Source organism: Syngnathoides biaculeatus, chromosome 11 (genome assembly GCF_019802595.1).
Source record: "Syngnathoides biaculeatus isolate LvHL_M chromosome 11, ASM1980259v1, whole genome shotgun sequence".
Classification (NCBI taxonomy): domain Eukaryota; kingdom Metazoa; phylum Chordata; class Actinopteri; order Syngnathiformes; family Syngnathidae; genus Syngnathoides; species Syngnathoides biaculeatus.
This window is the reverse complement of record NC_084650.1, coordinates 7,270,220-7,296,285: the sequence shown is the minus strand read 5'-3', so window position 1 is coordinate 7,296,285 and position 26,066 is coordinate 7,270,220. Positions and strand designations below refer to the sequence as shown.

The following is a 26,066-nucleotide window of genomic DNA, read 5'->3' as shown; positions in this document are numbered from 1 at the left end:
TCCTTGTCGGCTGCGATGACGTGTCAATAAAGTTAATTCAAACCCAAGTGTTGTACATCACAAAGGCATCTTTTAAATATATAATTGCATAGTGAGTAACATGTCTTTTCCCTCATGAACCTGCTCACACTTTGGCAAATTAACATAAATAAGATCGACAGTATAAACTTGATGTATTTTAAAAATTCGTTTTATGATGATGTTGAGCAATGTTTAAAGGGGAAATCCAGTGGTTTGCATGAACAATGTTGTATCCAATAGGTCATGTAATATGTACTCTATTTTGACAATGTGATGTTAAATCATCTCTCATGTAATAGTGTTTTGAGAAGATTTTTATTGACTATTACGAATTTTCGGGGGCGCTGCCATGTTCGCGAGTCACCTGACCTACGTGGACAGACGTGACGTGTTACGTGGCGTTCCAAATGCTCGATTATATGTTACATAATTTATGCCCAGCGCCAATTTCTCGGCTTTATCCTCATCTGATGAACAAATAGCAGTATCGGTTGATCAGGAAAACAGAGGAATACTTTCATAGAGATTTGAACCTGTGGTTGTAAATGTTGATCCTGCTCACTCCAAGCGAGAACTTCAACATCTTCATTTCTGCCACCTTTAGTTCTGCTTCCTGTTGTCTCTTCAGTGCCACCGTCTCTAATCCGTACATCATGGCCCGGCCTCACCACTGGTTTATAAACTTGGATCTTCATCCTAGCAGAGACTCTTCTGTCACATAACACACCAGACACCTTCCACCAGCTGTTCCAACCTGCTTGGACCTTTTTCTTCACTTCGTTACCACATTCACCATTGCTCTGGGTTGTTGACCCTAAATATTTGAAGTCGTCCACCCTTGCTATCTCTTCTCTCTCTAGCCTCACTCTTCCCCCTCCAGCCCTCATTCACGCACATATATTCTGTTTTACTTCGGCTAATATTCATTCCTTTTCTTTCCAGTGCGTACCTCCATCTTCTAATTGTTCCTCCACCTGCTGCTTGCTTTCACAGCATATTCCAACATCATCTGCGAACATCATGGTCCAAGGTAATTCCAGTCTAACCTCATCTGTCAGCCTATCCATTACCACTGCAAACAGGAAGGGGCTCAGAACTTATCCCTGATTCAGTACCATCTCCACCTTAAAATATTCTGTCACACCTATCAGGCACACCTCACCATTTTTCTGCTGCCATACATGTCCTGTACTATTCTAACATATTTCTCCGCCACACCGGACTTGTGCATGCAGTACCACAGTTCCTCTCTTCATACTCTGTCATAGGATTTTTCTACATCCACAAAGGCACAATATTGCTCCTTCTGACCTTCTCTCTACTTTTCCACTTGCATCCTTAAAGAAAATAATGCATCTGTGATATTCTTTCTAGACATGAAGCCATACTGTTGCTCGCAGATACTTACTTCTGTCCCGAGTCTAGCCCCCACTACTCTTTCCCATAACTTTATTGTGTGGCTCATCAACTTTATTCCTCAATAATTCCCACAGCTCTGTACATCGCCTTTGTTTTTAAAAATGGAACGAGTACACTTTTCCTCCATTCTTCTGACATATTTTTGCCCGCTCGTTTTCTGTTGAATAAGTTGGTCAAAAACTCCACAGCCACCTCACCAAATTGCTTCCATACCCACATTGGTATGTCATCGAGATCAACTGTCTTTCCCTTTTTCATTCTGTTCAGTGCCTTTCTAACTTCTCCCTTACTAATCAATGCCACATCCTGGTCATTCATGCTTGCCTCTTCTACCTTCTCTCCAATTTTCTTCATTCATTACCTATTCAAAGTACTCTTTCCATCTACGTGGCACACTACTGGCACCAGTCAACACATTTCCATCTCCATCCTTAATTACCCTTACCTGCTGGACATCCTTCCCATCTCTATCCCACTGTCTGGCCAACCTATAGAGATTCTTTTCCTCTTCTTTCGTGTCCAACCTGGTGTACATCTCGTCATATGCGTCTTGTTTAGCCTTTGCCACCTCTACCTTTTCCCTCCGTCGGATCCCATTGTACTCATTTTGCCTCTCCTCAGTCCTCTCAGTGTCCCACTTCTTCTTCGCAAATCTCTTTCCTTGTATGCCTTACTGTATTTTGGGGTTCCACCACTAAGTGTCTTCCCCTTTCCTACCAGAAGACACACTAAGTACTGTCCTTCCTGTCTCTGTGATCAGTTTGGCTGTCGTACTCCAGTCTTCTAGGAGCTTCTTCTGTCCATCAATAGCCTGTCTCACCTCTTTCCGAAGGTTCGCACAACAATCTTCCTTTCTCAGCTTCCACCACATGGTACTCTGCTCTACCTTTTGTCTTCTTAATCTTCCTACCCACTACCAGAGTCATCCTACACACCACCATCCTATGCTGTCGAGAACACTCTCCCTCACCAATACCTTACAGTCAGTAACCACCTTCAGATTACGTCATCTGCACAAAATATAATCCACTTGCATGCGTCTACCTCCGCGCTTGTAGGTCACTGTATGTTCCCCTCTCTTCTGGAAATAAGTGTTCACTACAGCCATTTCCATTCTTTTTGCAAAGTCCACCAACATCTGTCCCTCAAAGTTCCTTTCCTGGATGCCGTACTTACCCATCACTTCTTCATCGACCCTGTTTCCTTCACCAACATGTCCATTACAATCTGCACCAATCACAACTCTCTTTCTCTGGGATGCTCAAATCTATCATCTATCTATTTCCTGCCAGAATTTCCCTTTCAACTCTAGGTCGCATCCTAACTGTGGAGCAAAGCCGCTAACCACATTATACATAACATCCTCAATTTCAAATTTCAGTCTCATCACCTAATCTGATACTCTTTTCACCTCCAAGACATTCTTAGCCAGCTCTTCCTTTAAAATAATCCCTAAACCATTTCTCTTCGCAAATACTCCGTGGTCGAATAATTTAAACCCTGCTCCTAAACTTCTAGCCTTACTACCTTTCCACCTGCTCTCTTGGATGCACATTATAAAAACCTTTCTACTAGTCATGTCAACTAAAAGAAAAGAAATGAAAAGAAATTATAATGTTGGTAACCAATAGCTGCTGGCTATCATCTTGGCTTAGGAGGAGTGGAGTTATTGGTTTGAGGGGGCTGAAACTCCATTTATCATTTGAACCAAACCTTGCATACTTCTATTCTGCCAAAAGGTTCTATCCCTGACAAGCTCGCTGGGCCCTCTTCTTGAGGTTGTTCAATTTTATCCTCTCCTTCCTTCCTGTTTCCCACAACAGCAAGCATGATGGCCTTTCCCTCATGTACTCACCCCCATCCAGCCCTGCTGAACATAAAACCATCATCTGTTCCTACTGGTTGATCAGGGCTGATACATAGAAAATCCAGCAGATTGTGATGAATGCCTTAGAAACCCAACTGGATCCCAAGACTGGAAACAATGTGACATCTTTCACCCGGCTCATATTGCTGAACTCACTTGTCACCTGGGATCAACCGCATTATTTAGTGCTCGTGAAATAACACTTCTGGTGGCTCGGTCTGTGTTAAGGAATTTATTACTATGTTAGTTATCATGATAAAAGTACATCATTACTACTGTACTTGCTGTTAGGATTGTTTTATCATGTGTTTGGTTCTGTTAGTCTTAGTCTGAATTGTTCTCTTTGTGAGCTGCCTGCGTGTCTCGAAGTGTGACCCAGTGAAACCTGGGAGGCGATGCCCCCCCTGCCGACCTCAAGCTGATACTCCTAAACACTGGGAAGCAATGTCTCCATTCTGACCTCAGCATGTTTCCCTTCTGATCTTAAGCAGATACTCTTCAACACCGGGAGGAGATAATGCCTTTCTACCACAAGATGATACCCCCAAATGCCATAAACATGTCTTTAAACAATGCCCTGCTTTTTCTCTTGTAGTTTTATCGGGACACTCTTGCAGCCTTGAAGAAACATGTACCTTCGTGTTTATGTGCTGTTGTTGTAGCCATCTGTGTCAGCATTTTTACTGTGTGAGCTTGTAACCATGTAACCCTTTGACCTGAGAAAGCAATAAAAAGAGCAGACAGGGACTACCACTTTGGAAGTCTGAGCGAGAACAGTCATGCATTGGGTCTCACAGCTGTCCCTCGCGAGAAAGAAGATCTTGGTTGGTTTGAGTTCACTCTCTACAGTCCTCAGGCTTGTCTTAGCTGTTTTTCTAGGAACATCTCTGACAGCCTTATAAAAGACACTTGGGAATTCACCCAAGGCTACTCCGTCTGTACCCAAAGGAAGACTCTTCATCTGCCCCAAGATGGGCTGCCTATTCCGTGTCGCCCTTGGTGCAGTGGGGGCAGCAGCTAGCCTGTCTTCTTGTTACTACACTCAGTCTAGCAGCCATACAGAGTGGGATAATCAGTCCCATGAAGTGGTCCTTCGCTGCATTGCTGCACGCAACCCCACCCCCTGGAGGACATTCATCCCCTGGATCACCACATCCACAACCCTCCCACCAGCTCCGCCACTGGTTCATCCCCGTTCATGGTCTGTTATGGTTTCCATCCACCGTTGTTTAGGGAACACGAGCATGCATGTGATGGATCACCTACACAGAGTTCAGGCCATGTGGAAGGATGTCAGGGCAACTTTAGCTTGGTCTGCTGAAAGGTACAAACAACTCACTAGTATTTGCACATAAGGTATGCTTTTTTCGCAATATTCTGATTTCCATGTTCTTCCTCGTCCTCAGTGCTGCTCCCATGTTCCACGCTTTGCTGACCTCTTCCACCACCTTGCAGTTGAGCCACCCACCTGCTCACTTCACCACAAGCTACACGGTCCATTTCGACAAACCGACTTTACGGCGCAAAGGTCCAAGTCCAAATTTCCTTGACAATAAACCATTTACCACAAACGTCTCAGCCTCCACTTGCTTCTGGGTTCATTCACAACTGATAACTTTTTATTGTGTAATATTTTTTTAACCATGTTTCTGTTTCTGTGCAAGTTACCAGTAAATTGCTAGAAAGTCTATATAAAATGTCTTAATATTGTATGGTGGTTTTCTGTATGATGTATGTATGTAAAAAGCAACAAACGTATTATATAATGTATTTACACTTGATCAGGTTTTGTTATCAGTTTATTATTCATGTTTATATCGATGGATGTTTGCTGGTTTATACATTCGAGAATATGTAGTGTATGTGTAAGTGTAGATCAGAGCGCATGTATGTTCTGTATAGTATATAATAACATGAGTAGGCATAAATATGAATGTATTTTTACATGGATGAATCTATGTATGAATTTCAATGTTGCTTAAATCAAGAACAGTTTGAGCTACATCTTACCTTTTTTAGTCATGCATCCATTTTCTTAGCCGCTTATCCTCACAAGGATCGCAAGAGTGCTGAAGCCAATCCCAGTCATCTTGGGGAAGGAAACAGGGTCCATACCCTGAAATGGTTGCCACCCAATCGCAGGGCACATAGAAACAAACAACCATTCGCACTCACAATCACACTTACGAGCAATTTAGAGTCTCCAATTAATACATGTTTTTGGGATGTGGGAGGAAACCGCAGTGCCCTGAGAAAACGCACACAGTCACGGAGAGAACATGCAAACTCCACACAGGCGAGGCCAGGATTTAAAGCCTGGTCCTCAGAACTGTGAGGTAGACGTTTTAGCAGCGAGTTGCGCCACAGTTATTTCCATGTCCGTCTTCCAAGCCGCTTATCCTCCCTAGGGTCGCAAGAGTGCCACAAACTATCCCAGCTATCTTGAGGCAGGAAATAGGGTACACACCCTGACCCTGTCACGAGTCAGTTGCAGAGCACAAATTGACACCCATCACTGAGCGGGAATCGATCCCCTGCTGCCCACACCAAGTCAGGCTTCTGTACCACACAATGTGGTGGTACAAAACAGTAGGGGTGATTGTAGTGACTACGCCGTCAATCACCCTTAGTGTTGTTTCATTCTTTAATATTTTCTTTTTCACTGTTGTGACTTATATTAAAAGGGTAAACTATGAACCTTACAATATAACCTATGCCTTCAGTAGAATTTATGGTAATGACAGCTTTACTGACATAGAAGGGGCATTTTTAAAAGAACCCCTATAATAAAAAGTAACTCTGAAGACACTAGAATGCTTTTGTTTTGGTTTCCATGGAAAAGCTGTATGAGAAAAATTATCTATCCATCCATTCATCCAGCTTTCTTCACCACTTACAGTATTTTCACGAGGGTCACGGGAGTGCTGGAGTCTATCCCAGCTGTCATCGGGCAGGGAGAAAAATTATACTGTATAATAAAAATGTAACTAGCGTCTTCCAAAAATATGTCACAAAATCAAGACATTCTATTTGGGACACATCACAGCAAAGACATTAGGGCGTTAAAGTGTTAAAATATTAATGTAAGATGGTTTTGTTAAGAAACGATCATTACCTTTTGAATGATAGGAATTGGCAATAATTCAAATAATCGAATCAGTAAATGTTTTTTTCAAAAGGAATTTCAGTGTGTCTTTTTTTTTTTTTTTTACTTTTAATGATGAAATGATATAAAAAAAGACCCTTTTGAGCCGTACAGTATGCGATTAGGTACAAAGGGGGAGGGGCGTAATGGGTCCCAAGTGATCCAGATCCAGGAAATGACAACCGTCCAGGCGTCCACTCCACGGTCACGTGGGAAGTGAAGTTCGTCTTGCTCTCGTTCAGCCAGTGATACGACCATCTCATATTCTCACGCGATGACCGAACAGCAGTATAATCGTGCAATGGATAGCAAAAAAAAAAACAAAAAACCAAGGTACCTAATCCAAATAATACAAACGTGACACTTTTGAATCAAGCTGCTTTTGCCAATGTGCAATTTGAGTTGTGGTTATGCTAACTTGTAAGCTAGCTTTGACATGACCAAGGTTGAATTTGAGAGACAGATAACTTGAATTACCCTGACAGTTGTTGAAAGTAGGGATATTTTCTGTTTACTATTATTCTCAGCGTTATAGATTGCCTTTTAAATGCGGTGTATGTTTAATGTGCTGTCCTTTGTCGGTTCAGCTAGCGTTTACAAGTGAGACTTGATGTTTGAGGCACACCTCAGCTATGCTTGAACGTGTTTACGTTTCGTAAACGGCTCCACATCTCGGTTAAGGTGCTATTTACGTATATTTACAGAAACTGTTTTATGTAGACTTGAGATAAAGTACATAACTTATTCTTGAGACTACTACTTAGACATTACAACAATGTAGCAATGTAGAGGAGCACGGTTGTAAACCAGCTCCACATAAAATTTGTTCATGCTTTGACTTCGTGAAATTTGAACTAAATAAATGGACCCAACTTCATTCCATGACTTGAAATAGGCCCTAAAATTATGTGAAGCTATTGAAAGACGGACAAATTAGAAGAATCATATGTGCAGTTAGGATGAAGATTCAAACAATTTGGAAATCTTTAACTCTAAATATTGATTTGGTATTCATTTCTGATCAGAAAAATACAAGGGAATGTTTTTTTTCACCCTGCCGTATAATTATCAATATTTTATTTCTCGGGGTTGTGGGTTCGTATCCCACCGGGACCTCCACTCCCTGAGAAGGGTTGCGTCAGGAAGGGCATCCGGCGTAAAAATTGTGCCAAACATATACATGCGTTCATCTGAGATGACACGCTGTGGCGACCCCGAAAGGGACAAGCCTAAAGAAACATTATAGTCTTTTTTTTTTTTAAATATCAGTTAAATTCTCAGTGACAAAACAAAAGAGAACCAAACAACAGATGGAAAGGCATTTTAACTTGAGGCTACACTAAATGTACTCAGCAGTTTAAAAAATATAGCTGCATAATAGCTGGTAGGAATACAAACACAACATGAAATTGGTTAAAGGGAAATCTGGTGAATTGGCATCATAAGATGTTAAGTGCAGTACTGAATTTCACAAAATTGCAAATGAGAATCTGTTCTCATTTTCCTTACCTGGATAGATAGCTAGATAAATAATGGTGAAAGAATTACTGCATATGATTATGGAGGTTCTCCTTTTTCAACTTTTAATCCCTCACTGGTAGTAATATTACATTTTTTTCCATGTAAAGAAAATATTGCCACTTGAACCGTAAATGCTTTTGTGTCAATCCTTGTGGCGATTAGAACAATAAACACTGAGTGGAATATGTAAATATAGGGACACCAGGGATTACAGCGAGGAAATGTACATTGGATCTCTCTTTAGCATTTACAATTTACGTCAGTATCAATCCATGTGTGATTGCCAATTTTGTTGTCCATTTTGTGAGTCTGGTACCATAACTAATGACATTCTGAAAAGTTATTTTTCTTTGTGAAAAGTGAGTGTATTTTTGTATCTGTGTCACCTTAAGATTTTTATTGATATTGTTTTGTGATTTGGTAATTAGAATTTGGAGTGATGCCTGAAAAATAATCTCCAGGCTGTGCAAGGGAGAAAATTTTATGCCTTTGAGACTTACTATTAACGTTGAAGCAATGGGTCCAAGGAGAAAGGCCTTTAAACTCCAACCTTTGGGGGCCAGCAGCAGTGGATGGGGAGTGCCCTTGTGGCCCATTGAGCCAAAGGACTACATCAATGAACTGTCCCACGAAGTTCTTTGTCATATATTCAGGTAAGCTTCCTGATAACTTATAATGTTCACTTATTGTATTGTATGTTGTATTTTCCTTTAGCTTTTAAGACATGCTGCTTAGTCTTGACTCTCCCAACATTTTTGTTTAGAATTTTAAATGAAACGTCCATCATCTAAGATTTTCTTCTTCGTGTAAAAATTTGAAGACAAGGGTGTGTGTGTGTGTGTCCTACATCTTCCTAACACCAAACAGTCCTCATGTCTTCGCTCACAACATCCATCAACATTCTCTTTGGCCTGGAATCTCCATCCTCATCATCCTTCTATCAATATACTCCCTCACTCTATTCTGGTCTTTATCTCCAAAACATCTAACTTTGGGTGTCCCCCTAATAAACTAATTTTAAATCTTATCTAATCATTGCCACTCTCTCTCATATGTGAATAATGACTGACCTCACCACTCTTTTTAAACTTTGCCCTTCATCCTATCAGTCTTCTCTCATAACACACCTGACACCTTCCGCCAGCTGTTCCAATCTACTTAGACCAGTTTCTTCACTTCCTTACCACACTTGTTAGTCATCCACCCTCGCTATCTCTTCTCCAGCCTCACTCTCCCCTTCCTCCAGCCCTCTGATCTGACATAATTTATTCTGTTATACAGTAATCTATCATTTTTCACGGTTTATTAATACCAGAACCACCTGCAAAAAAAAAAAGAAAAACTGCGAAGTAGCGGGGATGTATGTTTATGTAGGTACCAGAATGTTTAAAATTATGTCAACAGTTTTTGTACTTTGCATATTTGAGACAAAAAAGATATTTAGTTAAATCTTTAATTATAAAACCTTATAAACATAATATATAGAGTATTCTAAAAGTATAATATAATTATACATTATAAAACACTTACTGTATTATATCACTGTATATTTAGCATTCATCACTGAGAGACTTTTGCTGGAGCTGCCGTGTGGGCACCAGAACGTTTAATCAACAGTACAGCATTTAAACTTTGCCCACTTGAGACAAAAATTACACAAGTGTCTTTTAAACAACAACAATTAAGTAACATTTTTATTGCAATACAGAAAGTCACAAACAATCCAAACGTGTGGTCTTCTTGTGGAGCACCAAATGCCTGTGACGCCTTGTTTTGACCACTTCCGGCGCGCCGCTGTTCAATCACTTCCATTTCGCCGGTGTGGCACCCCTTCTTGACAAGAATAACTTTTGCTCGTGAGGAGAATGCGGGATGTATCTCTCAGCACTGAAAACCATTTTTTGGCCAAATCACCACAAATCCTCTTTTTTATTTCCTTGGGGCGGTCCGAAACGTAACAAACACAGGAAAATTGATCAATAAAGCAATCGTGAGTCGATAAACAAACAGCCATAAGCAAACAAAGCAAACATGAGTCAAAAGAAGCACATTCATGCTAGAGAACCCATGGGGTCACATATTTAAAAGAGGGTTTGGATGTCTTGGGTTCTCTAGGGTTAAAGTGTATAAAAGGTCCTCAGTGCACCTTTGTGCTAGTATTCAAAAGTTTTTTTTTTTTTTGCAGAATTCGAATCTGAAATCCATTACGAGGGAAACATTTTTATTTTTCGATTATCTGCAAAAAATGATCACACGTTGCTGGATTCGCCGGAAAAAAGACGGAAACGAAGCGGAAACAGGCAAGTAGGAACGTGACGTCAGAACCGGTGACAATGGCGAGCATTGAAATACATTCTAAGAACGACGATGAATTTTCTGATATTCCGAGCGATGAACACTATTCTGAAGGGTCCCACAAAGACGGTGAAGAATACGAGCTTTATAAAGTCGTTAAAGGTTATCAATTTGTGCCAGTTAGACAGCGTACATGTTCGAATGCAGATAAAATAGCTGGCCATGAAGAAAATGCCGAGTAAACAGGGAGCAGGATATGCCTCGTGAAGACTGGTAAGCATTTGTGAAGTTCTTGTTAAACGAATAAATAATAAAGGCTTCGATATCCTGAAATTTTATACAAAGTTTTAGGTCTTGTTTTAAAAATATGCAAATGCTGTGTATTTAATAAACCACCTGGCCGTTCATTGTACAGCTCGATGGATCTGCCTGTGCTTATATGAGAAAATAGCTGTAGTAGAATTACCTGAAGTGACATCAGAGGTCAGCCACAAGCGTTTTTCAGACTTGGGAAACTAGGTCAAAGTTCTTTAACTTTAGTTCTTAAACCCTTATGTTTTTTCGTAAAAAGATTGAAAAGCTTCTGCCTTTTATAATCCTTCTTAAACTGATATCGTACGCACTGAGATGACTTGTCCGTACGTGATATAGTTCATACTGTGAGATGACCGCGATGCACTGAATCTACAATAGCTGACCTGTGAAGTGAAGAGAGGGGGTTACTGTTTTCTCTACTAATCTTCATTCCTCTCGTTTCCAGTGGATGCCTCCACCTTTATAATTGTTCTTCCACCTGCTACCTCCTTTCACTGCAGACCATAATGTCATCTGCGTACATCATGGTCCAAGGGGATTTCAGTCTAACATAATCTGTCAGCCTCGCCATTGTTTCTCTAGATCCACAAAGAGACTATATGTACTTTTCCTTTAGCTTCCTCATGGCAAATCATGCATCTGTGGTACTCTTTCTAGACAAACCATACTCTTGCTTGCAAATACTTCTGTCTTGAGTCTAGCCACCACTACTCTTTCACATTACTTCATTTTGTGGCTCATCAACTTTATCAGAATCAGAATCAGCTTTATTTAGCCAAGTGTATAAAAAAACACCCAAGGAATTTTTCTCCGGCAGTTGGTGCTGCCCTGGTACGACATACAGAACAAAGAACAACAAAGCAGCGAGAACAAAGAACAAGAGAAATTTCTATTCACAGGAACTATTCCTTATAAAAGTCATGCAAGATGTAAAATCTTCTTCGTTTAGAACTGGTACGAGATAAGTTTGTCAACGGCCTACATTGTGTAAAGCTTGTTTACCCGTTCGCTGTTCCCGTGATAGACCAGTGGAATGACAATTGTGCAAAGGGAGCAGGTTAAAGTGACGGATTGTGAGATAGTCTGCAAAAATAAATTACTAATACTGTTATTGATTGGACCAGCAGAATGTGAGTATCCCAAAGATGGCACAAGGCTGAAAATAGCAAATTTGTTGAATGTAATGAATTAATTCCCAGAGGAAAAAAACTCTTCGAATGCCTGCTAGTTTTGACTTGCATTGATCTGAAGCACTTTCCCGTCGGAAGGACCTGGAAGAGCTGGTGGGCACGATGACCCTTTAATTAAATGAACTCAAAGTGAATAATATTTAATATTTGTGGTCACAACCCTTATTTGCCAAAACAGCTTCTAGCCTGCGACCCATTGACTTCACCAATCTCTTGTATTCTTCCTTTGACATGTTTTTTCAGACCTTTTTCAGTTCTTGTTTGTTTCTTGGTGGTTCTCTCTTCAGTCTTCTCCTCAGTCGGTAAAATACATGCTCTGTTGGGTAAAGTTCTGGTGATTGACTTTGCCAGTCCATTTTTTCCCTTGTTAAAGTCCTTTGTTGTTTGGACAGTATCTTGGGCCATTAGATTGTTGGACATTATTGCTTTCTTCAGACAAATTTGGATGCATTTTCCTGTAAATTACCAGAAAAATTATTTGTATACTTGAATTAATTCTGCTCCTGCCCTCATGAGTTATATCAATAAAGACTAGTTTGCTAGCTTCCATTTTTCTCCGGGCACTCAAGTTTCCTCCCACATCCCAAAAACATGCATTAATTGGAAACTAAATTTCCCCTAGGTATGATTGTGAGTGTGACTGTAGTCTGTCTCCGTGTTCCCTGCGATTGGTTGGCAACCGGTTCAGGGTGTACCCTTCCTCCTGCCCGATAACAGCAGCACTCAGCACTTCTGCGATCCTCGTGAGGATAAGCGGCTCAGAAAATGGATGGATGGAGTCTGTTCCAGAAGCAGGCATGTCAGCCCAAGCCTTGACATTTCCTACACCATGCTTCACAGATGAGCTGTGTTTTGGATCAGGAGCAGATCATTTCTGTCACCATACTTTGTCCTTTACATCACTTAATATAGGTCTCACCAGTCCGGAAAACATTATCCCAAAACCTTTGTGGCTCACCTCTGGATTTATTTGCAAAATCTAAACTGACCTTTGAATTCTTTTTATTGATGAGTGGTTTGTATCTTGTGGTATTTCCTCTATAGTTCTTCTCTTGAAGTCTTTTTTTTTTAACAGGGGGGATTGTGATATCCCTGTGATATGTTAAAATCAGTGGTTCACAGGCTTGATGCAGTTTTGTAAGGGTTTGCCATCAAATATTCGATGTTATTCACTTTAAATCAATTTAATTCTGTTCCAAAACCTTTGCTCACTTGTTAAGTGGGTGGCTTCAAACTAAACAAACACTGTCCTGAGTTGTTTAACAGATCAAAATGTAAATACTATTAAATGAAAGGTGGAATTCTGAACTTTTCTCTCATATTCACAGTCACTGTGATTTGACGGGACCTGCACGCCATCACACTCTCAAATCTGCACAGTCTAGCACGAAAAATCATGTGCGTAAAATTTGTTACGAGTAGAAATAGATATTGAAAGACGCCGCTTATTTTGTGTAGCCTTGACCAATGTTCCCTCTAAGCTGTGCCATTGCGCACTTGCCACACACTCAGCCCACATGAAAACCGATCCAGCGCAGTGAACCACAGCCTGACAGCTCTTTTTTTTTTTAAACACTGAAGCAATGAGCTGCTGCTCAGCCTACTTCTACTTCCTAGTTTACCTGACACCACCCCGCTCCGCTCTTAAAGTCTTACACTCATAATTACAAACACAATACACACCTGCAACTTTATATCTGTGGGCATGACTGGTTGACCACACCCATAACTTTATATCTGTGGGCATGACTGACCACAGCCGTACATTTTTCAAATGTGACTATATTAATCTTTTCATCCCAAACCTAAATTTATTCAGTACACGAAAAAAGCCCTGAGTTGATCTTGCTGTTTCAATACTTTTAGAAGGGACTGTATGTATTGCCTCTAATTATGGCATAGCTCCCATCCCACTCACCCCCACCCATTTTCTGAGTCGCTTATCCTCACGAGGGTCGCAGGAGTGCTGAAGCCAATCCCAGCTATCTTTTGGCAGGAGGCGGGGCACACCCTGATCTGGTTACCAGACAATCACAAGGCACACAATAACTGACAAGTCACACACTCAATCACACCTAAGGGCAATTTCGAGTCTTCGATTAATGCATGTTTTTGGGATGTGGGAGGAAACCAGAGTGCCTGAAGAAAATCCATGCAAACAAACATGGGGAGAACAGGCAAACTTCAGACAGGGGGTCTGGCATTTGAACCGCAGTCCTTGGAACTGTGAGACAGATGCTCTAACCCGTCCTCCATCCCACCGCCCTATATATACTGTATTTTCAGCACTACAAGGCACTTCAATTTTCTCAAAAGCTAACCTGAACAAGGTTGCTCATAATGTGAATATGGACATCAACATTTAAACAAAGTTAAAGGTTAAGTGTCATCCCTACAAACATTCTAAAATAGATATTGTAATGAAATACATATAACATTATTCACTTCAATGTCTATACGAAAAATAAATATGAGCGTAGAGCGCGTTATCCATGCGCAAAGTTGCAGAAGCGTCATTCTACGACATCCAAGTGGTCGCCATATTGGCTGCATTCCGTTCATGACGTCACCCGGACATTTGCCAATGAAAACACGCGGTGGACCCTATTATGGGAGACGAACACGCCCCTTCTGGCACGGAAGCTCTTTTCGAAGAGAACATCACACAACCAAGTGAAGTTACCGGGGCAATAATACACTATTGTTTTGAGCCATATTCAGATGATATGCGATTACGGCCAACCGCCTCCCATCCGATTCACTTCCGCGGCGGAGATGAGCCATTGCGGCTCATCGCAGCCGGCCGGTGTGGCTCATTTTCGGCGTCAAGGTGGGTTATCATGGAGCCTAGCTGGGCTGCTTTAGGGTGTTGTTCATAGCTTTCTCTGTCCGCAATTAACAACACCGTTGAGCCGGGGCGCTTTACGGTGTTGTCGTTGCATGTGGCTGAGTGCGGCATTGTCGGCAGCGTTCTTCAGAGCCGCCGCTGTCTGTGAGCCCGACGCACAGCTTTCGCCGAAACTATTATCCCGCCATGTACGTCACTTCCTGCTTCTTCTCAAAAACAAATCCCTTGAGAGGATTTTCATGGCAGGAGTTACAAAAAGTTGTATATGTCAAAATCATGTTTTGTGGTGAAAAAATGCATGCGTCCATGTCTGCTGCCATTTTTTCAGTATTAACATACTAAAAATCATGCACTTCATGACAGTGACCCTTTAAGTTATTGTTATTTTGTTATTGCTTTGCACTTGAAAGTTACTATATTGTGATTGCACTAATGTTTCATTTACCATAACAGTATCGGACTGTTTCTTTTCCGTGTCTACTGAATCGTGGGAAAATTCCCCCTCCACTACGTAGAAGAATAAAAAAAGTTACACTACCTATTGTACCCTGGTGTTGTCAAACGATAAACTGTGTCCCGAAAGTACTACGTCACTGACATTACCTTGGTAAAAACAAAATAACAGCTGTTTATTCATTTTGAGATTGAACAGAGTTGTCAGAATGCTTGACACAGTGAATGTTTTGTAACAACTGCTATTTTATTGTCATTTCAACACAAAACCCTGAGCGCCTCAGACATTCAAGACTGAGCGGCAGAGTTTAGATTCACAGATATGATACGGACACGTAGCGAGGAGAACCAAGGCACAAACACCAGTTTGATATTTGGAACAGACCTTTTATTTAAAAAAAAAAAAAAAACATACAAGACTTCATGTAAGTAAAATTCAAGCAGATTACCCCGTGATGTATGTTAGATTGCACTGCATGCCGTCACACTGCTTTTAAAAATACATTAAACATGAAGAACACACCTCAGGCTGGCCCAGGCTTCTTCTCTTGTTATTGTTAGAGCAATACATCAGCCCCCAAAGGTCTGGCATGTGAACTGATCTCTGGAAATTGTTCTGTGTGGATGGCAGAAACGTATAATGTGGTGCGCCATATATATGAAAACAGTTTTCAAATAGACCATTGATTGTAGGTGCGCCATGTACTCCACCTTATATTGCAGAAAATTCCTCATTGTTTTAAAAAAAAAAAAAAAAGAAGCTTGAACTGTGCTCAAACCAGTCGTCCACTACACTGCCTATTATACACTCCATCCAACCATCCATCCATTTTCTTTTGCTGCTTTTCCTCACAAGTGTTCCGGGAGTACTGGAAGCTATCCCAGCTCTCAAACGGGCAGGAGGCTGGATACACCGTGAACTTCTTGCCAGCCAACCGCATGGCACATGGAGACAGACAAGTCACACTCACAATCACACCTAGGGGAAATTTAGAGTGTCCAATTAATGTTGCATGTTTTTGGGACGTGGGAGGAAACCAGAGTGCCCAGGGAAACCCCACGCAGACACGGGGGGAACATAGAAACAGAGAGCGCTGGGATTGAACCCTGGACCCCAGAACAGCTGCACCACTGAGCCGCGTCATTATACACTCATTATGCATCCATCCATCCATTTTCTTAGCCGCTTATCCTCACAAGGGTCACAGGGAATGCTGGCGCTTATCCCTGTTGTTAACGGGCAGGAGGCGGGGTCCACCCTGAACTGGTTTCAAACCAATCGGAGGGCACATAGAGACAAACAGCCGCACTGACCATCACACCTAGGGGCAATTTAGAGTGTCCAATTAATTTTGCACGTTTTTGTGATGTTGGATGAAAACCAGAGTGCCCAGTGGAAACCCACAAAAGCACGGGGAGAACATGCAAACTCCACACAGGTGGGTCTGGGATCGAACCCGGGACCTCAGAACAGTGAGGCCAACGCTTTCCAGCTGCCCCACCGTACCGCCTTACACTCATTTTATATTTCAAAAAAACACGCTTGAAATTCACAGCCAAGAATTCCATTAATCCTCTTACAGAAGCCTACACCATTTAGAAACAAACAAAAAAAATTGTGAAATTCATTAATAATGGCTGATGAGTGAAATTACAAGACGTTTTAAGTTTGGTTATTTATTATGCAGTGTTTGTAATTGGAACCCTTCTCAATTGTTGCCAGGAATTCTAAAGTCATGCCTTATTTTCTAGGTACCTTCCAATGAAGGACATCATATGCATGGAGTGTCTGTCCAGCAAGCTCAGAGAAGCTGTCACTCTCTACTTGCGAGTGATCAAAGTAGTGGATCTTTGTGCTGGTCACTGGTGGGAATATATGCCCTCAGGTAAGCCCTTCCGAACAAAGTCACGAAAGGTACATTCATTGCAATAGTAAAACTGACTGTTTAACAGCTATTGACAACTAAATTTTGTCGTTTGCTCAAATCATTTAAGTTAATTTTTTCCATCCATCCATCCATCTTCAACCGCTTCTCCGGGTCGCGGGGGAAGTAGCTTCAGCAGGGATACCCAGACTTTCCTTTCCCCAGCCACTTCTTCGAGCTCTTCTGGAGGGATCCCAAGGCGTTCCCAGGCCTGCTGAGAGACATAGTCTCTCCAGCGTGTCCTGGGTCGTCCCCTGGGTCTCTTTAGCATGGGACGTGCCCGGTACACATCACCAGGGAGGCGTCTGTGAGGCATCCAGATTAGAATTCCCAGCCACCTCATCTGGCTCCTCTCAATGCGAAGGAGCACCGGCTCGACACTGAGCCCAACCCCCGATGACAGAGCCTCTCACCCTATCTCTAAAGGAGAGCGCTCTATCTCTAAGGGAGAGCGCTCTATCCCTAAGGGAGAGCGCTCTATCGCTAAGGGAGAGCCCGGACACCCTCCCGAGAAAACTCATATTTCACGACCCAGAGCTCATGACCAAAGGTGAGGGTAGTATAGGTGAGGGTAGATCAACTAGTAGATTGAGAGCTTTGCTTTTCGACTTAGCTCCATCTTTACCACAATGGACCGATACAAAGTTGCATCCCTGCAGATGCTGCACCGATCAAACTGTCGATCTCCCACTTCATTCTTCCCTCACTTGTGCACAAGAGCCCAAGATACTTGAAGTCTTCCACTTGGGGCAGCATCTCATTCCTGACCCTGAGAGGGCACGCCAGCCTTTTCCAACTGAGGACCATGGTCTCAAATTTGGAGGTGCTGATTCTCATCCCAGCCGCTTCACACTTTGCTGCGAACTACTCCTATGAGTGTTGGAGATCACAGCTTGATGAAGCCAACAGATCCACATCATCTGTAAAGAGCAGAGATGCGATGCTGATGCCACCAAACCAGACACCCTCTATGCCTCGGCTGTACCTAGAGATTCTGTCCATAAAAGTTATGAACAAAATTGGTGACAAAGGGGAGCCTTGGCGGAGTCCAACTGTCACTGGAAATGAGTCTGACTTATTGCTGGCAATGCGGACCAAACTCTTACACCGGTTGTACACGGACAGAACAGGCCATATCAGCGGGTTTGGTACCCCATACTCCCAAAAAACAACACCACAGGATTCCCAGAGGGGAAACAATCAAACGCCTTCTCCAACTCCGCAAAACACATGTAGACTCGATAGGCGAACTCCCATGCACCCTCGAAGAAGTTAATTTTTTTAAATTCCTTACACAGAGCACCCCAAATTTCTTCAGATTTTTCATTCAACCATCCATCCATTTTTTTTCTGCTTATATGAAGCTGGGTTGCGGGGGTAGTAGCTTTAGCAGAGGATCCCAGACTTCCCTCTCCCTAGCCACTTCATCCAGCTCTTTGGGGTGATCGGAGGTGTTCCCGCGCCAGCCAAAATACAGCATGTCCTGGGTCGTCCCCGACATCTCCTCCCGGTGGGACATGCCAGGAAGAAAGGAAATCCTAATTAAATTCCCGAACCACCTCATCTGTATCCTCTCAGTGTGGGGGATGAGTGGCTTTACTCTGAGCCCCTCGAAGAGGGACAGGTATTGGCTCCTTTCGGCCTCTTGTATCCGGGATTTTGTTCTTTCGGTCAGGCGGTTGTGACCAGACACGAGGGTAGGAAAGTAGATTGACTGGAAAATTGAGAGCTTCGCCTTTTAGCTTAGCTTCTTCTTTACCACAACAGATGGGTACAAAGTCAGTATTACTGCAGACGCTGCACAGATCCACCTGTCGCATCCCCAACGTGGAAAGGACACTGCACCCTTTTCTGAGTGAGGACACTGGTTTTAGATTTAGAGGTGCTATTTTTCATCCCAAACACTTCACACTTTACAGCGAAGTGTTCCATTGAGAGTTGGAGACCATGGCTTGATGAAGTCAATAGAACCACCTCAGCTGTGCCTAGAAATTGTGTCCATAAAAGTTATGAACAGAATTGTCCGAACTGTAACACCGGCTGCAGAGAGACCAAACATCCCATATTAGGAGGTTCGGTACTCTATACTACCAAAGTACCCACCACAGGACTCCATGGTCGAATGCCTTCTCCAAGTCCACAAAACACACTTGAGTAGTTGAACAAACACCCATGCACCCTTGAGGACCCTGCTGAGCGTGTAGAGCTGGTCCACTGTTCCAATTCCAGACACATTGCTCCTTCGGTTTCCTGACAGGCCCACCTTTCCAGCACCTGTGAATGGAGCCTGAGAAGTGTGATTCCCCTGTTGTTGAAACACACCCTCCGGTCCCCTATCTTAAAAAGGGAGACCATCACCCGAGTCTGCAAAAGTGCAGTATTTTAGTTTTTCTTTTTTAAGAAATCTGCAAAATTTTAACAAATTCCATTTTATTCTATCAATATGGGGGAGCTGTGTGTACATTAGTAAGAGAGAAAATGAACTTAAACTTAAGTCTGCAGCAGTCACCGTGATTTGACAGGCGCGATAGCACTCCCGCGCCATCACACTTGCAGGTTTGCTCAGTCGAGCATGAAAAATCATGCGCAAAAAATTTGTTACGTACATAGATGTTGAAAGACGTTGCTTATTTTGTCTAGTCTTGACCAATGCAATTGTGCACTTGTCGCACATTCTCATTGCACATGAAAACCAATCCAGCCCAGTGAACCACAGCCTTAGTTCTTTTTTTTTTTTAACATGAAAGCACATGGTCTCCTGCTAGTTTACCTGACTCCGCCCGCCTCCGGCTCTTAAAGGGGTACACTCATAATTACAAACACCACCAGTGTTTTTTGTTAGCAACACAGTCTTGGCAACAGAGAGCAAAGAGAGTTAGACATGCTGCTTGTTTACTCTCGATAATAATGGTAAAAGTAAAAAAAAAGAAGCGTTGTTGCTTGAATGAATGTCGGGGGAATTCATTTTCCTATCCGACTTTTGCAAGCGAGGCGGAAAATTCGATACGCGTCAGTTGACTGGTTGAATGTGAAACACATTTGACCAATGAAGACGCTTGTTGTATACGAGACACTTTATGGGGCCATTTGCAGTCATTGTGATTTGACGGGTGTGCCATCGCACTCGCAAATATGCACAGTCGAGCGCGAAAAATCACACGCGTAAAATTTGTAGAAATACATTGATAAATAGATATTGAAAGACGGCACTTATTTTGTGTAGTCTTGACCAATGCAATTGCGCACTTGTCGCACAGTGGTAATGAAAACCGATTCAGCCCAGTGAAGCACAGCCTGATGTTTTTTTTTTTTTTTTTTTTTTTTTTTTTTTTTAAACACGGAAGCACACGGTATGCTGCTCATCTTACTTCTACTTCCTAGTTTACCTGACACCGTCCCCCTCCGGCTGTTAAAAGGGTACATTCATAATTGCAAACACTGTCCACCACCAGTGCTTCAGTTAGCAACACAGTCTGGGTAACGTAGCGCAGAGAGTTAGACATGCTGCTTATGTTTACTCTCCCTGGCACGAATCCCCTTGGACTATGATGTTTGCGGATGATATTGTTATCTGCAGTGAAAGCAAGGACCAGGTGGAGGAACAATTTGAAAGATGGAAGCACGCACTGGAAAGGCGAGGAATGAAGATTAGCCGAAGTAAAACAGAATATATGTGCATGAACGTGAGGGGCTGAAGAGGAGGAGTGAAGCTCCAGGGAGAAGAGATAGCGAGGGTGGATGACTTCAAATACTTTGGGTCAACAATACAGAGCAATGGTGAGTGTGGTAAAGAATTGAATTAACAGATCCAAGCGGGGTGGAACAGTTGGCGGAAGGTGTCTGGTGATCTATGCGACAGAAGATTCTCCGCGAGGATGAAGGGCAGACTTAGATGGTTTGGACATATTTAGAGACGAGAGAGTGAGTATATTGGTACAAGGCTTCTGAAGATGGAGCTGCCAGGCAAAAGAGTGAGAGGAAGACCAAAGTAAAGATTGATGGATGTTGTGAGGGAGGACATGAGGACGGTGGGTGTTAGAGAAGAAGATGCATGAGATAGGCTTAGATGGAAAAAGATGACATGCTAACGGGACAAGCCGAAAGGAAAAGAAGAAGGTGCATGTCCACTGTGAGAGAGATAATCTAAAAAGAAAAATCCAGAAATCACAATGTATGATTTTTTTTTTACGATTTATTTGTGTGATACCGCTGCAAATAAGAATTTGAACACCTGAGAAAACCAATGTTAATATTTGGTACAATAGCCTTTGTTTGGAATTACAAACGTTTCCTGTAGTTCCCCTGCTTAAACCAGCACATGTCAAGGCCCGTCTTAAGTTTACCATTAACCATTTGGATGATAGAGAGGAGTTACGGGAGGATGTTTTGTGGTCAGATGAGGCCAAAATTGAACTTTTTGGTCATAATTCCACTCACCATGTTTAGAGGATGACGAATGATGAGTTCCATCCCAAGAGCACCATCCCTACTGTGAAGCTTTGGGGATGTTTTTCTGCACATGGGGCAGGACGACAGCACTGTATTAAGGAGAGGATGACTGCGGCCATGTATTCTGAGATTTTGGGGAACAACCTCTTTCCCTCAGTCAGAGCATTGAAGATGGGTCGTTGCTGGGTCTTTCAACATGACAATTACCCGACGCACACAGTCAGGAAAACCAAGGATTGGCCCCGTAAGAAGCATATCAAGGTTCTGGCATGGTTTAGCCAGTCTCCAGACGAAACCCAGTAGAAAATCTTTAGAGGGAGCTAAAACTCCGTGTTTCTCAGCAACAGCGCAGACACCTTTCTGATCTCGAGAAGATCTGTGTGGAAGAGTGGGCCAAAATCCCTCCTGCAGTGTGTGCAAACCTGGTGAACAACTACAGGAAACGTTTGGCCTCTGTAATTGCAAATAATGGCTATACCAGTTATAGACTGATAGATGGGTGTTCAAATACTTATTTGCAGCAGTATCACACAAATAAATTGTTAAAAAATCATACATTGTGATTTCTGGATTTTTTTCTTTAGAAGATCTCTCTCACAGTGGACATGCACCTACGATGAAAATTTGAGACCGCTCCATGATTTATAAGTGGGAGAACTTGCAGTATAGCAGGGTGTTCAAATATTTATTTTCCTCACTGTACATGGCTCATCCTCTCCATAATATAGTGCAGTCGTCCTGTCTCATGTGCAGAACCCCCCCAAAGCATGATGCTACCACCCCCATGCTACACAGTAGGGATGGTGTTCTTGGGATGGAACTCATCATTCGTCATCCTCCAAACACGGTTAGTGGAATTATAACCAAAAAGTTCTATTTTGGTCTCATCTGACAACAAAACTTTCTCTCTCGACTCCTCTGTATCATCCAAATGGTCGTTGGCAAACTTAAGACAGGTCTTGACAGGGGAACCTTCCGTGCCATGTATGATTTCAAAAATTGACATCTTTGTGTATTGCTATCAGTCACCTTTGAAACGGTGGTCCCAGCTCTTTTCAGGTCATTGACCAAGTCTTGTTGTGTAATCCTGGGCTGATTCCTCACCTTTCTCAGGATCATTGAGACCCCATGAGGTGATATCTTGCATGGGGCTCCACTCTGATTGAGATTGTCAGTTATGTTTAGCTTCTTCCATTTTCCATATGATTGCTCCAACGGTGGACCTTTTTTCACCAAGGTACTTGGCAATTTCTCCGGCTTTTCCAGCTGTGTGGATTTGTACAATTTTCTCTCTGGTGTCTTTGGACAGCTCTTTGGTCTGGGCCATGTTACAAGTTTGAATTTTAATGATTGTATGGGGTAGACAGATTTCTTTATGCAGCTAATGACCTCACACAGGTGCATCTGATACGGGATAATACATGGAGTGGAGGTAGACTTTTCAAGGCAGATTAACAGGTCTTTGAGGGGCAGAATTCTAGCTGACAGACAGGTGTTCAAATACTTATTTGCAGCTGTATCACACAAATAAATCGTTAAGTCATACGTTGTGATTTCTGGATTTTTCTTTTTAGATTCTCTCTCACAGTGGACATGCACCGACCATGAAAATTTCAGACCCCTCCATGATTTCAAAGTGTGAGAACTTGCAGTATAGCAAGGTGTTCAAATACTCATTTTCTTTACTGTATCTATGAATTCATATTGGATGCTCGCTGAATTTTCAATTGCCCCTTGACGTCACCTGTGCTTAGCATTATAGATCATTCGTTCTAGCTAAGCCAAGATGCCGACATGTTGTGCAACAAAGCTGAGAAAACGCTCCCAAATTTGTCCTTCTTTCACTTCCTCTGTGGTTAACCTGACAGGATAAAGATGTGGCTATCACAATTGAGGCTCGTATACCTGCCAGGGAAATTTGCACACATCTAATCATTCCTGGTTATTAGCCGCTGAGTTATAGCCTCTCGTGCTAGTACTGTATAAGCAACAACATACTTTATGAGGCGGCACGGTGGCACAGCTGTTCAATCCCGGACCTCTGTGTCCGAAGTTTGCATGTTCTCCCTGTGTCTGCGTGTGTGTACTCGTGCCTCCTTCCCGTTGACAGCTGAGATAGGCTTCAGCTTTCCAGCGACCATCATGCGGCTAAGAAAATGGATGGATGGATATATACGTGTAAGCACACAACACCTCCCGGTTACTATTTACAGCAATGCAGGCATGCAAACTGCCCTAACCCACCGCCCGCCATCCACCCCATCGGACGAATGCGAGAAGCTGTGTGCTTGAAAAGTACAACTTGGGGGGGGATAAAAAACGCCTGGCCACGCCTGCTGTACATTCTCTACATCAAAACCAACTCCTCAGAAAAGCTTTAAATCTCCGCGGTCCATATAATGGGACTGTTATTGTTCATCGTCAGCACCACGCCCCAATCCAACACGTCGACTTGCGCCTGTGTGTATTCTGGCTCAAACGCTTGAACATTGTTATTTTTGTTTTGTTTGCTCAATGGCGGGAGTAGTGATAACACAGAGCATCGACTTGTGTAATACTCGCTTTGTTGGCTCTGAGCACACAACACGTCCTGGTTACTATTTCCGGCAATCTGCGCGTGCAACCCCCTCCCTCCAACCCCCACCGCCAGGCGTTCGCAAGAGGCTGACTGCTTGAAAAGTACAATTTGGGGTTTGGGGGGGAGTCTGGCCACGCTTGCTGTATAATATCTACATCGAAACCAACTCCTCAGAAAAGCATAAAATCTCCGCGGTCCATATAGTGGGACTGTTATTGTTCATCGTTAGTGCCACGCCCCCTCTCCAACACGTCAAGTGCTGGCTGTGGGTATTTTGGCTCAAGCGCACAGGCTTGAACATTGTACATCATGCTATTCTTGTATTGTTTGTAATTATTTTTCACAAAAATCGCCCACAAAATGCCAGCTAGTGTACGTTCTCTGTTCAGTGAAATGTATCCACGAGCAAAGGGTGGTCAGAACAGGAAGCACTGCAGGCATGGCAAACACTAATTGGCTGTCAGTTTTCCAGCCGTGCTCATTGGAATGTCTGAGCAAGAGAGGAATTTCGATATTTTTCCAATTTAGAGATGTTTCTTGGTGAAATCTGTGGATAACTCTGGCATTAAAAGAAACACTGAACCCTCGTCTACTAACTTTTAATGTGTGCTCCCATTCCTATTCGTTTGGACAGAGTGTTCCCTTAAGTCTGTTTGTAGGTATTAAGTAGATTAAGCAGTGATCAAAGGAGCCTCAGGGAGCGGCGGGAATTGTCTTAATCGGCGTGTTTAATTGTGGTATAGAGCTCGTGCACCTACGTCATCAATTCATGTCATTGGGTGGACGTGTCGGTCAAACAAACCATTCTTCAATGCTAAGTCGGTTGGCGACGACAGGAAAATGTCTAATAGCACGAAGCCCAGAGTTTTGTCCGATACCGTTAATAATTTAGAAGTTGATAAACGAAGATACGTGGAAAAATGAGAGGCACTTGGCATAGAGGACCTATATTTAATGCTGAAGTCGATGTTTTCGCCGATAAGAAATTGGACTATTAATCCGCTTCTGCTTGTCTTGAACAAATGGATCTACACATCTATCTGGTAAGTCGTCGAGATTTACACGGAAGAGTTTGAAGGCGTAGAAAAGTCAGGACGCATACCAATACTTTGTTGCTGGATCCTTTCTCAATCAAGAGTAAATGCCACATAGTGGTACACCCAGAAAGATTTTTTTGAATACAAATACCGATATTTAAATAAATGACCTCTGGTTTTACACAATCTCGCGTTGATTATCTATGATTGGGAAAACAAAAGACGAGTTGGCTCCTCCGTACACAAAGCGTGCTGCGGCCACACATTAAATATACATTGTTCTCAGATGAGTCCAATGCGTATTTAAAAAAAGAAAATAAACCCCTGGGATAGGCTTCAGCCCCCGTACACATAAGCACGTTGCGGCGACACTTGAACCTCGGTAAACCTCTGTATGACCGACAGTTTATTTTCTTTTTTTAAATACGCATTGGACTCATTTTAGAACAATGCATTTTAGGGGGAAAAAAAGTATTTCGGGGAGATGTTTCCCAAAGAACACGCTTCATGTACGTTGGAGATGACTCCCTGTCGTTTTGTTTTCGTTTTGTTTTTTTGAACGCATTGTTCTCAAATGATTATAAATACTTCTTGGGAAACTGAGATTGAGAAGAATAATTCCTACCTGAAATGAAGTGATCAGTACACAGTCATGTGTATTTCGTTGGGCACCATCCATCAAATTTAATTGCCGAAATCCATCGATCTTTTCTTGTCTTTTCAGCTGGTATTCCATAGAATGATCTCTTTGAATATCTCTCTCATTTGTTGTAACAACCAACAGCACAACAAGTCTCGGGAATTGTGAATATTCTGCTCCGGTTCAATGTCCCCCACACTGTCGAGCAGCTCCTTTTGACTGGCAATATGGCGCCGTGAAAATGGTGACGTCACGTGCACGAGGTCTATAAGCGGTGGTCTATTGTTATTTTTCCGCTCTCTCCCCAAAAGGCAAAGGACACTTAAGTACATGCCTGTATGTAGGTATTAAGTAGATTCAGCA

General features: G+C 42.5%; 1 protein-coding gene and 1 long non-coding RNA gene across 4 annotated transcripts in view; both read left to right on the top strand.

Moving 5' to 3' along the window:
- The first annotated feature begins 21 nt into the window (after positions 1 to 21).
- On the top strand, positions 22 to 5,074 carry LOC133508898 (uncharacterized). Its single transcript, XR_009797177.1, has 3 exons — positions 22 to 91; positions 964 to 4,631; positions 4,714 to 5,074. It is a non-coding gene; the product is annotated as an uncharacterized LOC133508898 (long non-coding RNA).
- Positions 5,075 to 6,607: 1,533 nt separating this feature from the next.
- fbxo38 (F-box protein 38) overlaps positions 6,608 to 26,066 on the top strand; it is a 101,784-nt gene continuing 82,325 nt past the window's right edge. Inside the window, exons 1-3 of one of the 3 annotated variants that reach the window (XM_061834580.1) lie at positions 6,608 to 6,785; positions 8,402 to 8,626; positions 16,827 to 16,960. In XM_061834580.1, coding sequence (XP_061690564.1) covers positions 8,457 to 8,626; positions 16,827 to 16,960 — 304 coding nt within the window. In that variant the 5' untranslated portion in view covers positions 6,608 to 6,785; positions 8,402 to 8,456. Of the gene's footprint in view, positions 6,786 to 8,401; positions 8,627 to 10,158; positions 10,274 to 16,826; positions 16,961 to 26,066 lie in introns of those variants that run through there. The other 2 variants (XM_061834582.1, XM_061834581.1) reach the window with 2 other exon arrangements.